The following is a 21076-nucleotide window of genomic DNA, read 5'->3' on the forward strand; positions in this document are numbered from 1 at the left end:
GTGCCCAGCTGTTGTAGTGGGGGGAGGGGGGGAGAAGAGGGGGTGCGTGTCTCTGTCAGGTGCGCGCGCGTGCTTATATCTCCTCCAATGGGGGGATGTCTCACAGACCAACGCACACGCACACACCGCCCTCTCTCCCTCTCCCTCTCTCTCTCTGTCTGTCTGTCTCTCTCTAAAGGACGCAAGAAATGGGGGAAAACATGAGCAATGGCCAGCCCCCCAGGCACACAACGCCATCATGCACTGCGCTCTCTCGCTCTCCCTGCCTCCCCTCCCTCACGCTGCGGCCGACAAAATAGAGCGCGCGCGAATGTGAGGTGTTGTGTGCCGCACGACGAGGACGGACAGGGCTAGAAGGAAGAAGCACATGAAGGGGAGAGGGGGGAAGGTGTTGAGTAGCGGACCGCTTTGCCAAGGCAGCGATAGCTCCTTCCACACACACACACACGTACACTCTCAGTCACTTGTCCCTGATGTCGAGGCACGCAGGGACGAGGAGCTCGGGGCGGTGGACGAAGTAGTCGTGTACAGCCCACGTGTGTGTGTGTGTGTGTGTGTGTGTAGCCCCTGTTGATGCGCCTGCTTGAGTAAAATAACCTCCAGCGGCACACACAGGGATGGCAGGCGGTGGACGAAGTCACGCTCACTCCCTCACTCACCCTTGTGTTGTCACGGCAGTTTGTGGTGCTGCTCCTGCATACCTCAGCGCCACACGCACTCACGCATACGCGGTGCGTGCAATGGACCCTCCACCTCTCCCCTCCACTCTTGGCCCACTCCTGCTCATCTTCGCCTCAGTCTCTACCGCCCACTCTTTCTCTCTCACACTCACTCCCTTGCAGCACTGCTGTTGACGCCTCCCTCTACGTGGCAGCAGAGAAGCGCGCACATGCGCATCGCCAGAGCCTCATAGGCACAGGCACACACGATCACCGGAGACGCATCTTCTTCTTTCCGTGCCGCAGCTGTCGTGTCGGCATCCGTCTCTTGCACTCTGCTCTGCGCAGGCTCTGCTGGCCAAACGCACCTCCCTGCCTCCCGGCTTCCTCCACCACGCAAGCTTACACAGACTACCTTATCACGCCACGCCGCAGCGTCGCCATCAACGCTGTCGGTCACTATGGCAAGCCCTCTACCTACGCGCAGGGGCGCCGCTGCCCCCTCAGCCCGATCGACGTTGTCGTCAGCGCTGTCGGCCTCCCTCGAACATGTGTGCCGGCCTGTGGCGACCGGCACGCGATGTGCAAGCGGTATTCCCGAAGCACCAACAATGCCAACGGCAAGCAGCGGCAATAGCGTCAGTGCGGTGGGGGATGTGCGTCGCGATGGCATCCAAGGCGCTGTATATGCTCGCTCCACGACCCAGACGTCGTCCCACCGCCGCCCAGCTCAGGACTTACGCGCGGACACTGAAGGTTCAGTGAGTGCGGCAGGAACCGTCGCCTTAGCTGCCGAAGCTTCGTCATTCCGCGACCAAGCACCACGCCAGCCACCAGAGCAGCAGCAGCAGCAGCAGAGCGGCACCACATCGTTCACATCCTTGCCGCCTGGTAGCAGCCCCACCTCTTATCATAGCGACGCAGACGTCGCGAGAGTGCGAGCAGCGCTGGCGGAAGCTGGATACCCCAGCCCCTCCTGGGACGACATCGAGCGCGTCTTGGCGCAGCTTTCCGCGACCCACAACGGTGGAGGTGGCAGTGCAGCCGCCAGGCACGGCAATGCGGTACCGCCTCCGTCCGCAACGTGCCTTCCGCAGGGCATCGAGCCGGAAGATCTGGGCGAAGAGGGACAGCGGGTGGCGTACTACCACGACAGCCACGGCGCGGCCATCCCCCCACCAGCAGCGTCGTCACCCCAGCAGCAGAGGCAAAAGGAGGACTGCCCGACCGGGTCTAGCAGCCTTCTCCACTACCTTGAGCCGTCGCTGCGCCTGCAGCGCTACATTCAGCTACGCGAGCGGGAGCTGGAGGAGCTATGTTTACGACCCTCCCTCGGCAGCCTTCACACACAGCAGCAGCAGCGACGGCGTGGCTCTGCAGCGGCCGGGCCACAAGCGCAACGCACACGTGGTAGCGGGGCTGCTGTTGGCGCAAGCCCGGCTGCCTTAGGTGGCGTGCAGGTGTCGGCCATGGCCACCCATCACCGTCGTGCCGCGAACATCGTCTTCGACGCGACGGGCGACCAGCGCTTCCGCTTCTTTCCCACGACGCGTACGCCGCAGGGGATCAGCACGTTGGCTACGGTGGCACCAGTTCCTCGCACGTCGACGTCGACGACGTCGACGAAGGTCCTCATGGGAGCCGCGACGGCTACGCGCCTCGGGAGCTACCACAACTACTGCCACTGCCCTCGACCAAATTCATGCGGCACCGTGGGAGGCCAGGTGTCCTACCTCGACCCTGCGGGGCGCACGCTGCGACGCAAGGCGGATCCGGTGAAGCGCGGCGAGCAGATGCGCCTCTTGTGGGCGCAGGACAGCTTCCTATCACAGCGGGACCGCCCGCGCGAGGCGTGGCGCACTCGGCAGATCACCATGGCGTATGGTCAGGATACCAGCAGCAGCGGTGCTAGCATACGCCACGGCTAGCTCTGTTAACCTTGTTTGTGTGCGGATGTGTCTCTGTAGAGGGGGGAGAGAGAGAGAGAGAGAGACAGGGTGGGGAGGGTTGCAGTGCCGGGGTGCGTGAGCGCCACGCGCATGGACCCATCTGCCTCTGCCCGCTACCCCCCCCCACCCCCCTTTTCTCTCTCCCTCTCTGTGGCCTGCGATGCTGAGCCGATTGTGGCTCCGGGCGCGCATGCCTGTCGTACGGTGACGGGCCCTTGACAAGTGGTAAACTCACTGAAGGGAGCCTCCGTTGCCTCTGTTGGGGTACTGCCGGTGGCCGTGGTAGAAATTGTGCGGACCCGGGGAGAGAGAGAAAAAGAAGGAGGAGGTATCGGGTGCCCTGTGCTCTTCCGCCCGCCCCTCCCCCCCACACACACACAAAAAAAAAAGTTTCATCTGGCGAGGGGAGGGAGAGTGTGAGTGTGTGTGTGTGTGTGTGCGGGGGGGGGGCTGCAGCGGCGACGAGGACCACCTCTGACACACGTGCATCTTGTCCAGCTGTGCTGCTGCTGCTGCTCTCCCTCGCACCAACTTAACAGCATACACGAGCACATAAATCCGCAGTGTACCTCCATCGTCACCGCTGTCCACCATCGCCCCTCCCTCCACCCCCCTCTCCCCTCTCTCCTCTTTACTGCGTGTGTGTGTGTGTGTGTGTGTGTGCGTGTGTGTGTGTGTCGATAGCCTGTCAAGCCGCCCCACCCCCTTCTCCCCCATCCGCTCTGTGACAAGGCCAGCTGATCTGCCAACTCTCTCCTTTATATATATAGAGAGAGAGAGAGATACTCTGCTGCGCCGCTTCATCATAGTCGCCATCACGCGCAGGCACAGGTGCCCCTGCTGAGCAGCATACCAGGCGCTCGAGTCAACATGATCTGCCCCTTCGCCATCGCAATCCGCGTCGGCCTGGCGCTCTTCGTCGTCATGAAGCTGTACGACGCCGTGTCCACATACCAGCAGGGCAAGGCGTCCAAGAGCGACAAGGGCAGCGATGACGGCGAGAGGCAAAATCCATCGAAGGCGTCGTCAAGGTCGGCGGTGAAGGCAGTGTAGCCTCTCTTCCCCTTTGCTCCTGCTGAACCTGTGGCCTCAGGATGTGTGTGAATGCGTGCGTGCGTTGGCGAGAAACAAAAGCCGAAGCTGAACTACAACAAGGGGGGAATCCACAGGCACGCTCACACGAGCGCTCTGCGGCTCGCACGGTGGATGCGGCAGCTTTGTATTGGAGGGGGGTACGTTTACTCTGTCTCACGTAGGCCGCCATGTAAGCGGAGGCTCCTGCGTGATTCTTTCCTCATGCGTGAGTCGACGTCCGTTCCTGCGTCGTAGCCACCCCTCCGTCTCTCCCCCACTACCAACGCCACCCTCTCTGCGACGGCGATACACACACCCACACACGCGTGTGGGTGTGTGGGTGTGCCGCTTTCGTTTAATGTCCCTCCGGCCTCTCTCCCTTGTGTGTCACCCTCGTCATCTCAGCCCCTCTTCGCGGCCGCCTGCAGTTCGTTCTTTCAGCGAAGGCAGGCGCCAAAATGATAACGTGGGCGGGCGGGGTGTACGCCGCCCGTGGGCAGGACAAGAAGAGCGTGAAGCCGTTCCAGCTGCTAACGCGTTCTTCGCTCCCCCTCCCCCCCTCTTCCTCTCGCACTCCCCGCACCCATGAACTGCGCTGTGATGATGTTGGCTGTGGATGCATGCTCTCGCCACGCCTCCCCCCTCCCTGTCTCTCCCTCCCTACACCTACTCTCTCCCCCTTCCCACCGCCCTCATGTCATCTCATCTGTGTGAGTGTGCGTGAGAGAGGCGCCCTTCTCCTGCTCCGCCGTCTTCCACCCCACCCACCCCCCTCACGCTCTCACATCGCTGGAAATCGGAAGCAGAATCGGGCGTAACGCGCAGGTGCAGTCGGCAAAGACTCACCCCCTCCCACCACGCGGCTGCTCATGCCACGTGCCGCTCCCATCGCATTGCCCGCGGCGCGGTGGTGTCTGGCGTTCGCGTCATCGGCGCCAACAGCGTCGTCGTTGCCGCTGACCAGCAGCGCTGCTACACCTGTTGAGTCGTACCAAGACAACAGGCCGAGACTCACACCTCGAGCTCTACGGTTGGGAATCAAAGCGATCAACTCGCGCCGACTCGGCGCCGCGCCACACTCGTTACCCTCTCTCTGTCGTCGACCCTCGAACTTATGGGTGCGCTGCTGCAGCGGCAACGCCGGGTGCAGGGCAGTTTCATCAGCACCATCATCGCCAGCGTCTGCCGGTACGGCTGCCAAATCTACCAGCGCTGCGCACCCGACTCCGCCAGCGCCCGCGCCTGCAGTGCAGGAGCGCCGCGTCTGCCCTGAATGTGGGAAGCGCTTCCTGCGTGAGTCCAACCTTGTCCACCATCGCACCACTCGTCACGGGGTTCAGGTCGCGTCTGCGAGCAAGGTGGCTCGAGCGGAGCTTGCCATGCGCAACGCACAGCTACAGCAAGAGCTTGCCCGTGCGCAGGCACGGGTGAAGCAGCTGCGCGAGGGCAGTGACAGCGCTGCTCGGCAAGAACGCGACAGTGCGGCGACAGAGCCCACCGACGACGCGACCACCAGAGCCTACCCCAGCGCGGTGATGACGGGGCGCTTGATGGAGGTTGACGAAGCGGTGGAGCGGGCATGGAGGCACAGTGGCCGGGGGCTTGGCACCGGCGTTTCGTTTGTGGTCTGCATCGGCACCGTGCTCGGCCCAGTGGAAGTGGGGACCCTGCGCGGGGCCACCCCTTCCTCCGCGGCTGATAGCAGCGCGACTGGGCCGCGCGTCCTGCAGTTTAAGCTGGAGGTGCACGGGTACCGGGAGCGCCGCCCTGGCCAGCTGAAGATGTACCGGGCGCACCTCCTCGTCCGCTACGTAGCCTGGCAGCCCTATCACCGCTACGGCGATGGCGATGGCGCGGGCAGCGCGGCAGCGTCCTCCCCTTCCTCTACCGCGCCGCTGCCCTTCAAGGTCCAGGAAGGTGATCTCCTGCGCGTCCAGGGGCACTACGCGCTGCATACAAGCCACGACATGGTATCGAAGCAGTCGGTGGAAAACGTCGTCTTGGAAGCGGATGCGGTGGGGCTGCTGCGACCGGCACCCGCGAAGGAAGCGCCAGCGGGGGGGGGACGGGGGGACGGTAGTCCGACGCGGCAACGACAGTAATTGACAAGTGCACCACCCAGCGGCGGCGGTTGCATCCTCTGCCAACCATCACCGACGCCACTGCCCTCGCGGCACGCCTACTACGCCGGCGGACAAAGACGTCATCAGCAACAGCCGTCGTTGCTGTACTGACAAAGACTCGGTGATGTCCAACGCAGCAGCTGTCGACCCGCCAGAAGTGGGCAAAGAGGTCAAAGAAGGCTCCGCCCACACCGCTAGCGCGGTCGTCACACACGTGCGCACGCGAAGGGAGAGAGGTGGTGATGGGGTGGAGACGACGACGATGTGCAGTGCGACGACATCTTAGAGAGAGAGCTCTGTCGATAGGCCTTGCTGTTGCTCTTGCTCAGTGGCAGAATGAATAAACCGCCTCTTCACAAGCAAACACAAACACCCGCAACTTCGTCGGAACGCGCATCCATCCCGAGACCCTCGCGACCGTCTATCACGTCGGTGACTGCGCACCTGTGGCTAGGAAGGGGGGTCTGCTCCGTCCAAGCAGTCCAGCAGCTCTGTTTCCCTACCTCACCACCCCCTGCCGTGTGTGTGCTGTACTGTACACACACACAGAGAATTAGCGCACATGCTTCAGCTCTCCTCCCCTCTCTCTCTTCCTCCGTCTCTCTCTCTCTCTCTGTGCGCGCGCGTGCGTGTCGGCGCGCTCTCGTGGGTACAGCGGTGTTTTTTTTCTTTTTGGAGAGCGCCTAACCGCCCAACCGTGCGATTTCTAGAGCGTCTTTTTCTGGGCGTATCCGCGTTTAAGGGGGGAGGACGTGTGTATGCGCGCTTCTCTGCACGTTGCCGACCTCACTCCGATTTGGTCCGCCCGCTCGCTCTCCTGACAACCCCACCACCACCGCTACCACCCAGCAGCTCTCGCCTCTCTCCTCCCTCGACCGCATCAGTGGACAGCACGCCGCGTACCTGTCCTTCTTTTTACTGCTTTGCTGGCGTGAACAAGTGACTGCGTGTTCGTGCCTGTGCGTGCTCGCACGGCGGCGCCTTTTTCCCTCTCTGCTTGTATCTCTCTGTCGGTGCTGTTGGGGGCTGTGTGGCTGTCGTCGACGTCGTCGTCGTCGTCGTCTCTCTCTTAGCGGGTGTGAGCCGCTAAGTTTGAGCTCGATTGTTTGTGTCGTTACTCTCACCCCGCCGCCGCCGCCACCACCAGTAGAGCTCCCCACCACCCCCACCCTCTGCTTCTCTCTTGCGTAACAACGCCTCGACTCTGGGGCTTTCCGCCCTCTTCCCCCCTCCCCCTCGTCCCTCGTCTTGGCGCCTCCCCTGTGGCTCTTCCACATCCTTATTTACCTCTCCGGACTCGTGCTGCTCGAGCCCCCTCCCCCTTCGAGGCTCTCTCATTCTCCTTGCCATTACCATCCAACACACCTCCAGCAATCCCGTGCGTGTGCGTGTCGCTTTCGCTGTTCCCCCTCCTCTCCCTTCATTCCCCCAGACGTTCTGGCTCCCATCCTCGGGGCGGTGGTTGGTGGACGTGGCACTGCAGGTGAGTACTACGCTACTCCTTGAGAGCTGCTTCCCTCCCTCGCTCTCCTCCGTTGTGGTGGTAGTGTGATCCCCTGAGGGTTGGGCCCTGTGCTGCCACACGCACCCGTCTCGCTCGTTAGGCCGACGCCGCTAACCATGGACAAGCACAGGTCATCGTGGCGTGAATGGTTTCGGCTGGGGCGCCGCAGCGACAGGCCACAGGTGTTCGCAGACAAGCACTACGCACACTCCGAGCACCCCTTCCTCTCGCTGCGCAAGTTTGTCGAGTTCCTCGACCGGCGCCATACAAACGTGTCCATCTTCGGGCTGCTCATGCACATCACGATGGAGATTGTCTCCATCGCTTTTTATGTGTGGACGTCGCATGTGACGGCTGCCACGTCGGCCACCGAGTTCACGTGGAGCGTCCCAGTCTTCATCACTGAAGTTGCTCTGAGCATCATCTTCCTGTTGGCCTGGATCGGGCTGTTCTTCTTAGAGCATGACAAGAAGGCGTACCTGATCTCGTGGCTGTCGCTGGTGAACGCCATGACGAGTATCCCGATGATCGTGATCGGCATTGGCGCGCTCAAGGACTCGCTCTGGCGCTCCGTCTGGGTGCCCATGTTCCTCCGGGTGTGGTGGCTGTGTGACTCCCTCAACGTGCTGATCGACTACCCGCAGATCGCACGCCGCACGCCGGAGGTGTGGCGAGAGATGATGCGGTACTTCCTTCGTCTGCTCGCGGTCATGGGCACGTGCATCGGCACACACCAGATCGTGGAGTCCTGCAGTGGCCAGTATATAGACTTGTATGACTCACTGTACCTTATCATCGTCGCCTTCGCCACGATCGGCTTCGGCGACGTCACTTCCATCACGACACCAGCGCGCGTCTTCATGGTCGCCTTCATTGTAATCGGCATCTGCTTCTTCCTTCCACTGTTCCAGCGACTCGCTTTAATTGCCGAGCGTCGCCAGTTCCACAACACCTTCAGCGGTGGCTCTGCGTCGTGGTTCCGCCGCGGCTGGAAGCACCCGCATGTAATCATCTGCGGGCAGTTCAGTGACCTCTCCGTCGAGCTGCTGCTCAGAAACTTCTACGCGGGCTGGCGCAAGTACCTTGACACATGCATCGTGCTCATGGCCCCAGAGGAGCACTCGCCGGAGGTGCGGCTGGTCGCGAACCTGCCCTGGCTGAAGAGTCGTGTGACGCTCATGGTGGGCAACCCCGAAAACTCGAAGGACCTGGACCGCGCCAAGGCACGTGACGCCGACGCCATCTTCCTGTTTGGCGACTCGCGCTCGGCCGCCTACTACCAGGACTACACCATCGTCGCACAGTCCGTGGCGGTGAGTCTGTACGACCGGAACCTGCCGCAGCACCTGCTGCTGCACCGCAACTGCACGGTGAAGCAAATCAGCCCGTACGCGGCGAGTGTGCTGGAGGTAGAGCGCACACTGCACCACCTGTTGGGACTCTCCATGACGCATCCCGGCGTTGTGCCACTCATTATCAACCTCCTGCGCACCTACGAGTCGCTGCCATCGGACATCACGCTGTCGCGGGACTGGGTGGAACAGTACGAGTACTCGCTGCGCAACGACATGTACGGGCTGGAGATTCCAGACGCGCTGCGCGGACGCGAGTTCCGCGTTCTGGCACGCGCCTTTTTCGAAAAGGATGTGACGCTCATCGGCATTCTCAACGTGCGCAGCGTTGTACAGCTCAACCCGCGCGAACTCGTCCCGAACGCAAGGAAGCTCATCCTGATCGCGAAGACGATGAAGGTGGCGCAGGACGCCACCGACGCCATCGCGCGCGACTACGAGCAGACGTTTGGCGAGGAGATGCTTGTGGCGCCGGATCCGGACGAGCACGACCGTGCGAAGCGGCGCCTCGTGAGGTCTCGTTACCACACTGAGTTCAGTAGCAACGACAGCACTCTCGATGACAACGTTGGGAGCGTCAACGGCACGGCGAAGCAGCGGGGGCCACCGATGCGCCCACACGGTGCGGAGGCAGTGTTAGAGACTCCCGACCCCCTGGGACGCTTGTCCCACGTCCCAGTCTCGTTGCAGACGACCGGTAGCTCAATCGCTGCGGAAGGTGACTTTGACGATGAGTTTGACGCGAGGAACAGCAGTGTCGGCGCTGCGCCGTCGCTGCCGAGCTCCGTGCACCCGTCGGAGGTGCGCAGCGAGGCGCTGGTGCGCATCGACGACGCGTTTGACCTCGAGAACCACTTTGTCATCATCGACCTGTCCACCGCCAAGGCCAAGGACGAGTCCAGTCGCTACGCGCAGGAGGCCGTCAGCACCGCCGTCGCACACGACATCTTTCACGTCACAGTGCCATTGCGCCAGGCACACCCAACCAGCGACATCGTGCTGCTCACCAACGACGTCAGCTTCGGCCCCTACTTCGACTACTACTGGAGCGTCCACCACCAGGACAGCGCCCACCCTGTCAAGTACATCTGCGGCTGCGGTCTCAATACCGCCGACCTGCGCCGCTGCAACCTCGAGCGCTGCGCTGGCTGCTGTGTCTTCTATGCTGGCGACATCAGCCTCTCCGGCTCTACCAGCGCCATGTCTATGCTTACCGTGCTGTCCATCAACGACATCCTACACGGCATTCCTGCCTTCCCCGTCGTCGTCGAGCTCGAGGGCCTCGTCAACCTCCCGCTGTTCCCGCCGCACGCCGAGGACCCGCGCCTGCGCTCCAAGGCGGAGATCGACTTTGTGTATGAGCCAAACTTCATCATCGGCAACGCCGTCAGCCGCCTCATGCTGTTCCCTGCGCTGCAGCGCACCTACTTTATGGAGGAATTCATCGACGTGATGGACGTACTCATCAGCGGCCACGCGCCCGACACCCCCGCGCTCGCGCGCCTGCCGCTGTCGCTGTGCGAAGCAGACCTCCACATCTACGAGGACGTCGTCATCTACTGTCTTAAGTTCGGATTCCTGCCCATCGCGCTGCAGCGCCGCATCGTTGACATGTGCAACCCGTCCATCAACGGCCAGCGCTTCGTGCTAACCAACCCGCCGCGTGCGCTGCCGGTGCGCCAGCAGACGGATCTAGTGTTCTACATCACCCCAGGGTAGTCGAGCCGCGCGGGGTTGGGCCATGCAGAGGTGGGGGCGTCATCAAGGTGTGCGACTCCGTGATGCGGTGATGGCGACCGTGGCGAGGCTCGAGGTTACGTATGTGCATACGTGTGGTGTGTAACACATTCTTGCGCTTATAGGGGCCGAGCGAGAGGGGTCTGGTGGTGGTGGCGGTGATGCTACTGCTGCGGCTCCCTTGGAGCTGGTGCTTCTCTGTGATTCGATCTCTCTTGGTATGCGTGGGTGTCTGCGCCTGTATGCTGTTGGTGCTTCAGAGCTGAAATCCCCGACTCGGATGGTTGGTTACGTGCTCTTGCCTTGTCGCTGTTTGCGGCCAAATGCACACGTGACTCGAGCAGTGGATACCGACTGCAGCGACAGCCGCCCTGCGCTCATCTTGCCAGACTCAGTTATCCATCTCCTCCCTCCCTCCCTCCCTCTCTGCCTTCCTCGTCTTGGAGATCAAGCACACCGTTTACTTCGTCCCTCCCCTCCCCTCCCCCGCCGCCTGGCGATTGCGCGTGACGGCTTCGTGGACAGACACTCACATGAGCACATCAACCGACACACACACATGGGGGAGATAGCACACTGGTGTGAGCAGCTCTGTAGTCGCTCTCGCCCCCGCCCATGACTTCACCACCACCGTGTTCAGCTCCTGTACTGGTGGAACGGGAGGGTGCTGCGCTCTTGTCTCCCCACTCTCTTCCTCTATAACCTCCGTACCGCTTGCATGGGAGCGTGGAGCACCAGTCGTGCTCGCATCGAGGCGTGGTCTCCCACACCGACGCTTTGAGGGAGAGCGCGCGCGCGCGGAGACGATGCCACGTGACGAGGGGAGGGGGGCGGTATTCCAGTCCGAGCCTGATGTCGCCTGCTTTCCCTTCCCACCCCACCCCACCCGCACGCCCCCTCCCCACTCAGCCGCAGTCGCACAACACGGGCCATAGCGCCTTTTGCGTGGCTTCTCTTCTCTTGGGCGAGCCCCATTTACACACACGCACATCCGCCACGCATCCCGGCCTCGAATGCTGTGCATTCAGCAACAACAATGCCCCCGCCTGTCCCCCCTCCCCCCTCACCACCCATCGCCATTACTGTGTTGTTGTCATAATAGCCTCTCCCACTTCTGCCGCCGCCTACGCCCTTCACGACGAACCCCAGAAGCTCAGCCGCACGACGAACTCGCGTGCGCGAGCAACCCCAAGGCCTAGGCCCTCGTCGTGGCGCGAAACGGGCACTTCAACGACTACAAGGCCTCCTCACCGGACCTACGCGATTACATCGACGCAGCAGTGGGGACAGCACAGCACTACGCGCGCACCCGGGCCACCGATAGGGGCACGGAGGCTACCCGTACTACGATTGCAAGTCAGGTCTGCAAGATCATCAGAGCGTCCTGACCCGCGGCCTGACGGGGGGGGGGGTCAACGCGTCGCGCAGTCTTCCGGAACCCGAGCGCCGACGGCTCGTCGACCATGAGCTCTATGGGCTGGAGCGACAGCGACGCCTACTTCGCTTATGGTGTGAGGGACAAGGACAGTGACTGGCAGCACATCCCAGTCCGCGCCGCGGCAGCACCGACCGACCTGGACGACGGCATCGCGTGGTCAAAGCTCACGGGCATCTCGTGGGGTGGGGGGCGGGAGAGGGGGGGCTTCTTCTTCACTCTCTTTCCCGCTTTGCCTGACGGTGTCAACCAGTGCGCAGAGACGGACAGCGCCGATGACGCGGACGCTGCTGCTGCCGTCGCCACAGGTAACCTTCACGGAGGTAACTCCGCACATCACCGCCATCTGTCACTACCCCTGCGCCTCCTCGGCCGCATCCATGTTCGCGCGGACCCCCGGCGTCGACACGAGCAACGACGACAACGGCAAGGACGCCTGGAAGGTGCAGGAGGTGGTGGTGCTGGGGCGTGCCTCTGTCATCAGCCGCATTGCCCTCATCCAGCCACACCTTCTTGGTCGTTTACTTGTGAACAATGTCCAGGACACCCTTCGCGCTGTCCCGCCCTCCTCCCCCGCAGCGTGGCGAGCGAGGCGGGTGGGCCCCCACCTCCAGCAGTCGCGCACCGGGGAGGGGGGAGCTGCCGATCGGCTCTTTCCTCGCCCTGCAATACACTCAGCAGTAGTACGTCCCTGTTCTATTTCAGAGCTTTATCCTCTCCACTGCCGGGGCCGCGCCTACGTCACCGACGCGGCCGACCCGGACAGCTACGTGATGATGCGGCTCCTCTACACGGTCGATGCCAGCAGCCCGTGTACTGCATGTGTGCCCGCTGTTTGGCATCTTCACACGCACGTTAGACACACAGACACGCCCTCCCTCCCCCCCCCGCGCGCACACACGCATCCTCTTGGTCTCTCCCCCTCCCCCACCCCACCCCCACCCACTCCTGCCTGCCCCACACGCGCACTGCGCAGAGAGAAAGAGAGGGGAGGTTGAGCCGAGTAGCAGAAGCGCGTCGCTGAAGGCGCGTGTGCCTCGAGGTTCGGTGCTCGTGGCAGGCGTGCGCGCACGTCGGGGTTGGCTGCGTTGCCTACGCGTATGGGAAGCGTGACTCGCACCGCCAATGGTTATAGACGGCTGCCGCCTTGTCCTTTGGTTTGGTCGCTTGCACTGGTCCTCTGCTGCTGCCGTGCTATCGTGAGTTGGCTTAAGACAGTGTTGTTGCTGTCATCAGTGTGCCGCTTAATCGCTGAGGTCTCTCTCTCCCTCTCTCTCTCTTTCTCTCTGCGCCCGTGTACGGCACAACCCGCCACATCACCCCTTCTCTCCCACGTGGGGGCGAGTGCGCGGCGAACGTGCTCTCCCCTACTCCCGCCTGCGCCCCACCGGTAAGTCGAAGCGGCCTCCTCCCCTTCCTCCGCGCCCACGCCGTGCCCTACTGCCTCGCGCATCTTCGCTCCCCCACGTACGCAGGCCTGCGTGCTTTCCAGCAGCCGTGGCGTCACAAGAAAAGGAGGAGCTGGCGGCGGCGTCGGAGATGAGTGGCGCGTCGCCGGCGACGCCGACGCCAAACGACGCACCGCCACCCATCACGATCGCTGCCGCGTCCTTCACCGCGGAGGACCTGAACGCTAGTACAACGGCGATCCCAGTCGCCAAGGGATCCGCGCACCTCAACGCGAAGCTCCTCATGGTCAACCTCGGCCAGGACGTGCAGGCAACGGTCCTTAACCGCTTCCGAAACCTGCAGGGTACCATTCACTCACAGCTGCGCAACCTGCAGAATAACGTTGCCAACCTGCACCACTCCACACCAGCCTCCCGCCTGAACCACTGTAGAACCGCAGGCTCTACCACGACGACCAACTCCGCTCTCGCCATCCACAGCCTCCGCAAGCTGTTCGACGTCATCGAGCAGCGCTACTCGCATGTGTCGATCCTGCTGCTGCTGTGCAACGTCGGGTTCGAGGCCGCCGCCTTCGGCATCTACCTGCACGTGCAGAGCAACCACATCACGGAGAACTGGCGCGAGTTCGACTGGGGCCTCCGCTACTTCATCGCCGAGGTGCTGCTCAGCGCCGTCTTCATGGCTAGCTGGATCTCGCTGTTGGCGGTGGAGGCAAAGAAGTGGGCCTACGTGCTCACCGCGCGCTCGCTCATGAACTACCTCAGCAGCGGCTGGATGCTGCTCCTCGCGCTCGGTGCGCTCCTCACACTGGACCGGGCCTGGACGCGTGTCTACGCACCCATGTTCCTGCGTGTGTGGTGGCTTCACGAGAGCCTGCTGTCGCTGCTGCACTACCCGCAGATCAGCGCCCACTTCACCGAGAACCGGCTGGAGATGGTGCGCTCCATGATCCAGTGCATTGCCGTCATCGGCATTAGCGTCGGCATCCTGCAGGCTGTCGAGAGCTTCTGCGGCGACCCTGTCGAGTACTTCGAGATGGTCTACATGATGCTGCTGTCCTTCTCGTCCATCGGCTACGGCGACGTGACGCCGCTCACGGTGCAAGGCCGCCTTCTCATGATCGTCTTCATTGGTGTCGGCTTCAGCTATTTCGTGCCAATCCTTCAATACGTGGCCGACCTCGGCGTGTACCACCTCTCCCACGCGTACTACACAACGTGGCTCAAGCGCACGGACCACGTTGTCATATGCGGCAATCTTGGGTATAACGAGCTGCGCATGCAGCTGAAGAACATCTTTGCCGAGGACCGGCATTACCTGAAGATGAAGGTGGTGCTGCTGCTTCGCGAGCAGCCGTCCGCGCAGGTGTTGCTGCTGCTCAACTCCCCCAAGTACCGCAGCGCGGTGCACCTCCTCGTCGGCGATCCGGGGGTTCCGACGGACATCGACCGCTGCAACGCGCGCGGTGCGTCTGCCATGTTCCTCTTGGGCGCGGGCACCAACTCCAGCTACTACAGCGACTACGACCTCGCCGCTCAGGCCATGACTGTGAGTGCGCTCGTCCCCGACCTTCCGTTGTACATCCTCCTACATCGCTCACGCTACACCAAGTCGCTCATGCCGAGCCGCGCCAATGTGCTGGAGTTCGAGCGACTCAACCACAACCTGCTGGGGCTGGGATGCGTGTTGCCGGGCATGATCCCCTTCGTCGCCAACCTCATGCGGATGTTCGACCCTATGACGACCGAGGCGCTGTGGGAGCTGCGCGACCTCAAGGACCTCTTCGGGTTCAGAGGCAGCAAGGCGAGCCTGCGCGCGATGCGAAAGATGTGGACACCCAAGCGAGCAATGCTCACCTACGGCGCCGCGACAATCGAGCTGGGCAACGGTGCGGAGCCGGACTGGATGAGCACGTACGAGGCGTCACTCGCGCAGCACGTGGATACGGTGGCTGCACCCACGCCGGTGCAACGAGGCCACTACACCGTCGTCAGCCTGGCGCGCCTGCTGTACAGCACCGATATAACTCTCATTGGCGTCGTGCGTGACAGCGGTAGCGGTGACAGTATTGTCGACCTGGCCCCGCGCGGCTCGCTGGTTGGCGTGCAGAAGCTGATCGTCATCTGCGACGTCCGCCGCGCTGCGCAGGGCGTCGTGGACGAGATCGTCCACGATGCCCTCCTCCACCCCACCCAACGCGGCAGCCCGGCCTCGTCCAAAATGCCGCAGCACGAGTTGCTCCACAACCCGAAGCAGCACCCCCACCGTCGCAGCGACAGCGCCAGCAGCGCAGCGGCGACGGCAGCGACCGTCCTCGGCGCTGGCGCGGTGGAGCGGTCGCGGCGGCAGCCCCGCGTGGAGGCCAAGCGCGATGCGGAAGGCCGCATGCCCCTGGCCGCCGTGAGCCCCGTGCCCAGCACCGCCGACGACGACGAGGATGCGCTGATTGAGGCGCTGGTGTCGCCGGTGCTGCTAGACGCGGGGCGTCTCGGCAGCCTGGCATGCGAAAGCGCCAGTGCCGGCGCACCAGTCACGGTGACCCAGTCCTCGCCGGTGTTCCCCGTCCCCACGGCGGCGCACAGCGTGCTGCGCGTGGAGTCGGACGTGCGCCACCTCGCCAACCACTACGTCTTCATCGACCTCTCCAGCGCACACGAGCGCACCAACTGGTCGCCCGAGGCCGCCGTTGAGTCGCGCACCGCCAAGGCAGCGGACTACTACGACACCATGCGCCCCGTGCGCCAGCACAACCCCGACAGCGACATCGTGCTGCTCGCGAGCGACACCAACTACGACAGCCTCAACAACATGTGGGAGGAGGAGGACGTCACTGGCTCCCTCATCGTCGTACAGGGATGCGGCCTCTTCACGTCCGACCTGCGCCGCTGCAACGTCGCCAAGGCAGCCGCCATCGTCATTTTCTCCGCCGGGGACCGCTGTGACGACCACGGCGACTCACTCTCCGTCCTCGTCATGCAGCTCGTGCGCCAACTCATCGACGAGGACAAACACAACGGCACCGCCGACATCCCCATCGTCGTCGAGGTCGATCACGCCGAGCTGGTGCCTCTTTTCGGGCCCGCCACAACTGTCGGCAAGGACGCCAAGACGTCAGAGTGGGTGCTGGAGCCGAGCTTCATGTCCGGCTGCGTCGTGTGCCGCCACATGCTCGACACAGGCCTGCAGGAGATGCACTTCACGCCCGAGCTGCTCCACGTGCTGGAGCAGCTGCTGTCGTCGAAGTCTGAGTCGCTGCTCGTCACCGTCATGGCGCCGGACGCGGCGTGGGTCGTCTACGAGGACGCCACGTCGTTCGGCCTCGACAACGCCCTGCTGCCGCTCGCGATCCACCGTTTCCACGAGATACTCCGAGACAACAACAGCATCCCCTTCCGCTACATCATCACTAACCCGCCGCCCTCCTTCCCGCTGCACTCCGACGACTTCATCTACTGTCTCAAGCTGTGACACCCGTGCGTGCATGCGCGAGTGTGTGAGGGTGCGACATTCCACCCCACCCCACCCCACCCCGTCGAGCCCGCCCGCCCTTGTTTCAGCCCTGTTTTGTTTTTTCCTCCACATATCTGTTTTGAGTATCCTGGCTGGCCAAAAGAGAAACAGGCAAAGCCCCCCGCAAGGAGAGCCCGTCAGTACGCACACACACACACACACCTCACCCGCCCGAGGTTCCTTAGAAACCAATGTGCCCCCTGATCCGGTCAGGGGCGACCGCTCTTTTCCTCTGTGTGACCAAAGGCCCAGCCAACTAACATGCGCGCGTCATTCGGCTGCGGTTGCGCGCAGGGGTCGGCGGGGACGTCAAAATCCCTTCGCCCCATGGCGTCCCATCAATATCGCGGCCGCGGCCGCCAAGAGCGCGCCGAAGGCGCCCGCAACAGCGCCCCCCACCAGCCCCTTTCCACTCCCAACCCCCCCCCCTTTTTTCCACCAGGCGCGGGCCACGAAAAACGCATTTAGCGCGGCTTGGCGGAAACGAGCCGAGCGCCTCGCACTCGGCCCACAAAGCCTGCGCACCGCCGCAGGCCCCGGAACGCGACGAGCCCGGCGGGGACGAGTTGGGCCCTCCCCCAAGGGCGCGCACGGAGTTTTGCAACTGGCAGAGTCCCGCCCCCCTCCCTTTTACGCACTTCTTCCCACGAACGACGTTGCTTTCCAGTACCCAAAAGTTGGGAAAAACCTCTTGCTCCTTTTGCCGTTGCCCTCGCACCGGTCTTCAATTTGCACTCGCAACAAAAAGCGCTTCGGACGAACGCTCCCAACACCCCCCTGCGGCGCCCCGCCAACCCCTGCCGCCGGCACAACCCATCGCGGGAACAGGCCGCGGCTTTGCGCGGCGCGCCGCCGGTGGGAACTGGGTCGCCGGGAAACCCCCGCAGGGCCCGGGGGATTTCGGAAAGATCCACGCGCCGCGGAGCCGCCACAGGCAACCCGAAGGCCTTTCAAACCGCGCTGCGGTCGGCCGCCAAAAACGCGGGGGTGGGGAAAAAATGGTACCCTCCGCTCGCCGAAGCTGGCGGCGCCAGGCATGTGTAACGCGAGCCGCCCCGACGCAGCCGCGATGTCTGGTGTAGCCCCCCGCCTGCGTTTAGTCGGTCATCTGAACTCTGGCCTGCGAAAGCTTTGCCTGAACCCCGTGCCGCCCACGCTTGATGGACTTCTGCTCGCTGAAGGGGGAATGTTTGGCGCCAAGAGCATGATGCAGGCCGCCGACCCGCGCCACGGCCGCTACCCCACCGCATGCGCGCTGTTCCGCGGCCGCATGTCGACGAGCAGATGCTGAACGTGCAGAACAAGAACTCCAGCTACTTCATCGAGTGGACCTCAAACAACATCAAGTCCTCCATCCGCGATATCCCGCCCAAGGGCCTCAAGATGCCCGTCACCTTCATCGGCAACAACACCTGCATCCAGGAGATGTTCCGCCGCGTTGGCGAGCAGTTCGTCGACATGTTCCGCCGCAAGTCTTTCCCCCACCGGAACGCCGGTTGGGGCATGGACGAGATGGGGTTCACCGAGGCCGAGTCCAACATGAACGACCTTGCCTCCGAGTACCAGAAGTACCAAGACGCCGCCTTAGAGGAAGAGGGCGAACACAAAGAGGGGAAGGGGGCCTTCTGGCTGTCTGTGTATGCGCGCACGCTGGCGCACACCACGCCCCCCGCCCCCCCACCCGCATGTCATGGTGATTTTTTTCTGCTTCTATTTTGCGAGTCGGTGGGGGACTGGCCTAAGCGCCTGGGGGGTGGGTGGGCAAGGCGGGCCGCATGTGCGCGCACACGCCTCTGCGCATGTGCATTGGCACCCCACCCCCTCTCCCTCCTTTCATTTCCTCTCTCTCTGTCACGGCAAAAAACGACGTCCACAGCGGATCTCTCGTCTTGTGCCTTTCTGCCTTTTCAGGTGTCGCCGCCCAAGCCCCACACACCGTCGCCGCCCCCCCGGCGAGGCGCGGCTTCCGGGCAGCGGCCGCGGTGGGACGCGCGCACTGCGGCACTTAGCGGGGGCCAAAGCGACGACGCGGGCGAGCGAAGGAGGAAGGCTGCGCGCGCGACTAGGGGTGGGCGGGCGCGTGTGCTGGCGTGGCGTCCGCCGTGTGCGCTGCTGCTCTTCTTCGCGTGTGTGCGCGCACGTTTGTCCGGAATGAAATCGAATCGTTAAAAACGCACGTGCGCGTGCGAGGGCCGCGGCACTGCACATGTCTCTTTCCCCACTGCCGCCTCGCTCGTGGGCGGGGCTCCGCCAGAAGCGGCGCCGTGTTGTCGTCCTCGGCGTGCGCCATCGTCAGGCGTCCCCCCCTCGTGCGCTCACAGGGCGGCATGGATAGCCACCGCCGACCACGCGGCCCCAATGCCGTTCGCTCTTTTCTCTTCTTTGGAGCCTAACCGTTTCCGTTCAACCCCTTCACGCACCGCCCCCCCCCCGACCCCCCTTGGCATGGACACTTCCACCGCCACAGCAACCGCCCTGTTAGGCGCACCCCGCATCCCAACGTGTCTTTCTCTATTTTGCACGCGCCCATCCACACTTCATTAACGCCACTACCGCTTTCCTCAGTAGGCACCTCTCCCTCATCTCGTGCTTACCCCTGGCCCCGCAGCCCACCACCCCCTTAGATCACCATGAAGCGCTCCGAGACCAACTAGGCCATACGCGAGGTCGAGGCGTTCGTCGCAGAGAACCACTCCAGTCCTCTGCCGTTCCCAAGTTGGGCGCCAGAGGGCGGGGGGCGCGGCAACGGCGCCCGCGATGGTATACGGGACTGGGGCTTCACCGACGTTGGCCGCGACCACCCCCGCGAGCGCGGCCCCTTACCGCCATTCGCAAGGGCCACCAGGCCAAAGGCCGCCAAGTATCCGACGCCGTCTGCGGAGTAGCTGCTCATTGTGGGGGGCGGGGGGCAGCGCTGCCCTCACCACTTTCACTGGAAGAAGGTGGGGGACCTCAGCGACCGCGGCGGCGGCGTGCCGGCCAAGAGGCTGATCAACAGTCTATCAGGGGAGTGAGGGGATCGACATCAAGGCCGAGCTGCCCGTGCACTGCGGCGGTGCCGAGAAGGTGTTTTCTGCCGACCACCTGCACAAGCGGAGGCCTGGCGAGGACATTGCGATGGCGCAGGGTCTTTACCACGAGCTGCGCGCCAAGAGGAGCATAGGCAAGCCGCTTGTTTTCGGGGTGGGCCGGCGCAATGCCGAAGGCACGATCGGCTGGTTTGCCGCAACGGCGGGCCGCCCGCTGGGGATTATGAACGGCGAGGGCCCTAACACCTGCTGTGGAACGGGCGCCCGCCGGCAGCCCAGGGGGAAAAGCGCAATCCAAGGCGCACGCGCGTGGATTCACGCTTTCCAGTGGCGGGCTTGTTGGGAAAGCGGCGTGGCACAAGATGACGGCAGCAGCGTTTCCACGCCTCGGCTTCGCGCCGGCAGCATGCAAGCGAAGGCCGCAAGAACAGCCACAGGACGACTTCGACAAAGAACAAAAGCGACGACGAGGTATGCTGCGCTTTGCTGCTCCTCCTCTCTCTCTTCTTTCGCGCGCCCTGTGCGTGAGCGCCGTGGCCGCTGCCAAGAAGAGGGCCTCACGATCCCCCCCCGCCGTTTTTTCCACCCGCCCGCCCACACCCCTTTTTTTCGCCCCCAAGAAAAAACGACTTGCCACGGGTTCTTCCCGCTTTATATGTTACCGTGTGAAACTTGCCCCCTGATGCTCTGCATCCCACGATTATGCTCCCGCGCTTCGTGGCATTATGGCTTGGGGGAGGGGGGTGCGGGCTTGGGCGTGCGCGCGCACCCGCCCGCTGCAAAGCACCAAGCAAAGCGCCCAGACAAGCAAAGCATAACACACAAGAAACGCAGAAGGCAGGCAAGCACATGCATCTTTTCTTCAAAAGCCGCGGGGCGGTGGTGGAGGAACCCCCCCCCCCGACATGGCGGGGGACTGTCGTGTCTCTCCGTGTTTGTATTTCTCTCGCGCCTTCTTGCCCTCACACTCCGCATGGAAGCAACACTGACACCAATTATCTTCAAAGACCAGGCTGACACACACACGCGCACACAGAAACAAAGTCATTCAACCCTCGCAAAGCAGCTCATTATACATTATACACGACCTCTCCGGTGTACCCCCCCCCTCTTCAAGATAAGGCGGGCGGGTGCCGCAAGACAAGGGAATGGCGGGGTGGTCGTGAAGAAAGGGATGCTGCTGCTTTGATTCAACATGTCTTGTGGCTTGCTGAAAGGGCGGCTGCGTTCTCTCTTCGTGTGCGCTGTCATGCCATCCTCTCTGTCACTGTCCCCCTCGTGGTCCTTGGTCTCT

General features: G+C 63.2%; 5 protein-coding genes across 5 annotated transcripts; all 5 read left to right on the forward strand.

Moving 5' to 3' along the window:
• Nucleotides 1–1120: 1120 nt before the first annotated feature.
• Nucleotides 1121–2587, forward strand: LPMP_010770 (hypothetical protein; the record flags this gene model as incomplete). Its single annotated transcript, XM_010698416.1, has 1 exon — nt 1121–2587. One exon carries the CDS (start codon nt 1121–1123, stop codon nt 2585–2587), a length of 1467 nt encoding a protein of 488 aa, XP_010696718.1.
• A 1964-nt stretch (nt 2588–4551) lies between these two features.
• On the forward strand, nt 4552–5784 carry LPMP_010780 (hypothetical protein; the record flags this gene model as incomplete). The annotated part of the gene is made up of 1 exon (XM_010698417.1): nt 4552–5784. The coding sequence occupies one exon, from the start codon at nt 4552–4554 to the stop codon at nt 5782–5784; it is 1233 nt and encodes a 410-aa protein (XP_010696719.1).
• Nucleotides 5785–7425: 1641 nt separating this feature from the next.
• LPMP_010790 (calcium/potassium channel (CAKC), putative) lies at nt 7426–10380 on the forward strand (the record flags this gene model as incomplete). Its single annotated transcript, XM_010698418.1, has 1 exon — nt 7426–10380. One exon carries the CDS (start codon nt 7426–7428, stop codon nt 10378–10380), a length of 2955 nt encoding a protein of 984 aa, XP_010696720.1.
• Nucleotides 10381–13372: 2992 nt separating this feature from the next.
• On the forward strand, nt 13373–16711 carry LPMP_010800 (potassium channel subunit-like protein; the record flags this gene model as incomplete). The annotated part of the gene is made up of 1 exon (XM_010698419.1): nt 13373–16711. One exon carries the CDS (start codon nt 13373–13375, stop codon nt 16709–16711), a length of 3339 nt encoding a protein of 1112 aa, XP_010696721.1.
• A 1290-nt stretch (nt 16712–18001) lies between these two features.
• On the forward strand, nt 18002–18922 carry LPMP_010810 (beta tubulin-like protein; the record flags this gene model as incomplete). Its single annotated transcript, XM_010698420.1, has 1 exon — nt 18002–18922. One exon carries the CDS (start codon nt 18002–18004, stop codon nt 18920–18922), a length of 921 nt encoding a protein of 306 aa, XP_010696722.1.
• Nucleotides 18923–21076: the final 2154 nt, after the last annotated feature.

This window comes from Leishmania panamensis (genome assembly GCF_000755165.1).
Source record: "Leishmania panamensis strain MHOM/PA/94/PSC-1 chromosome 1 sequence".
Lineage (NCBI taxonomy): Eukaryota > Euglenozoa > Kinetoplastea > Trypanosomatida > Trypanosomatidae > Leishmania > Leishmania panamensis.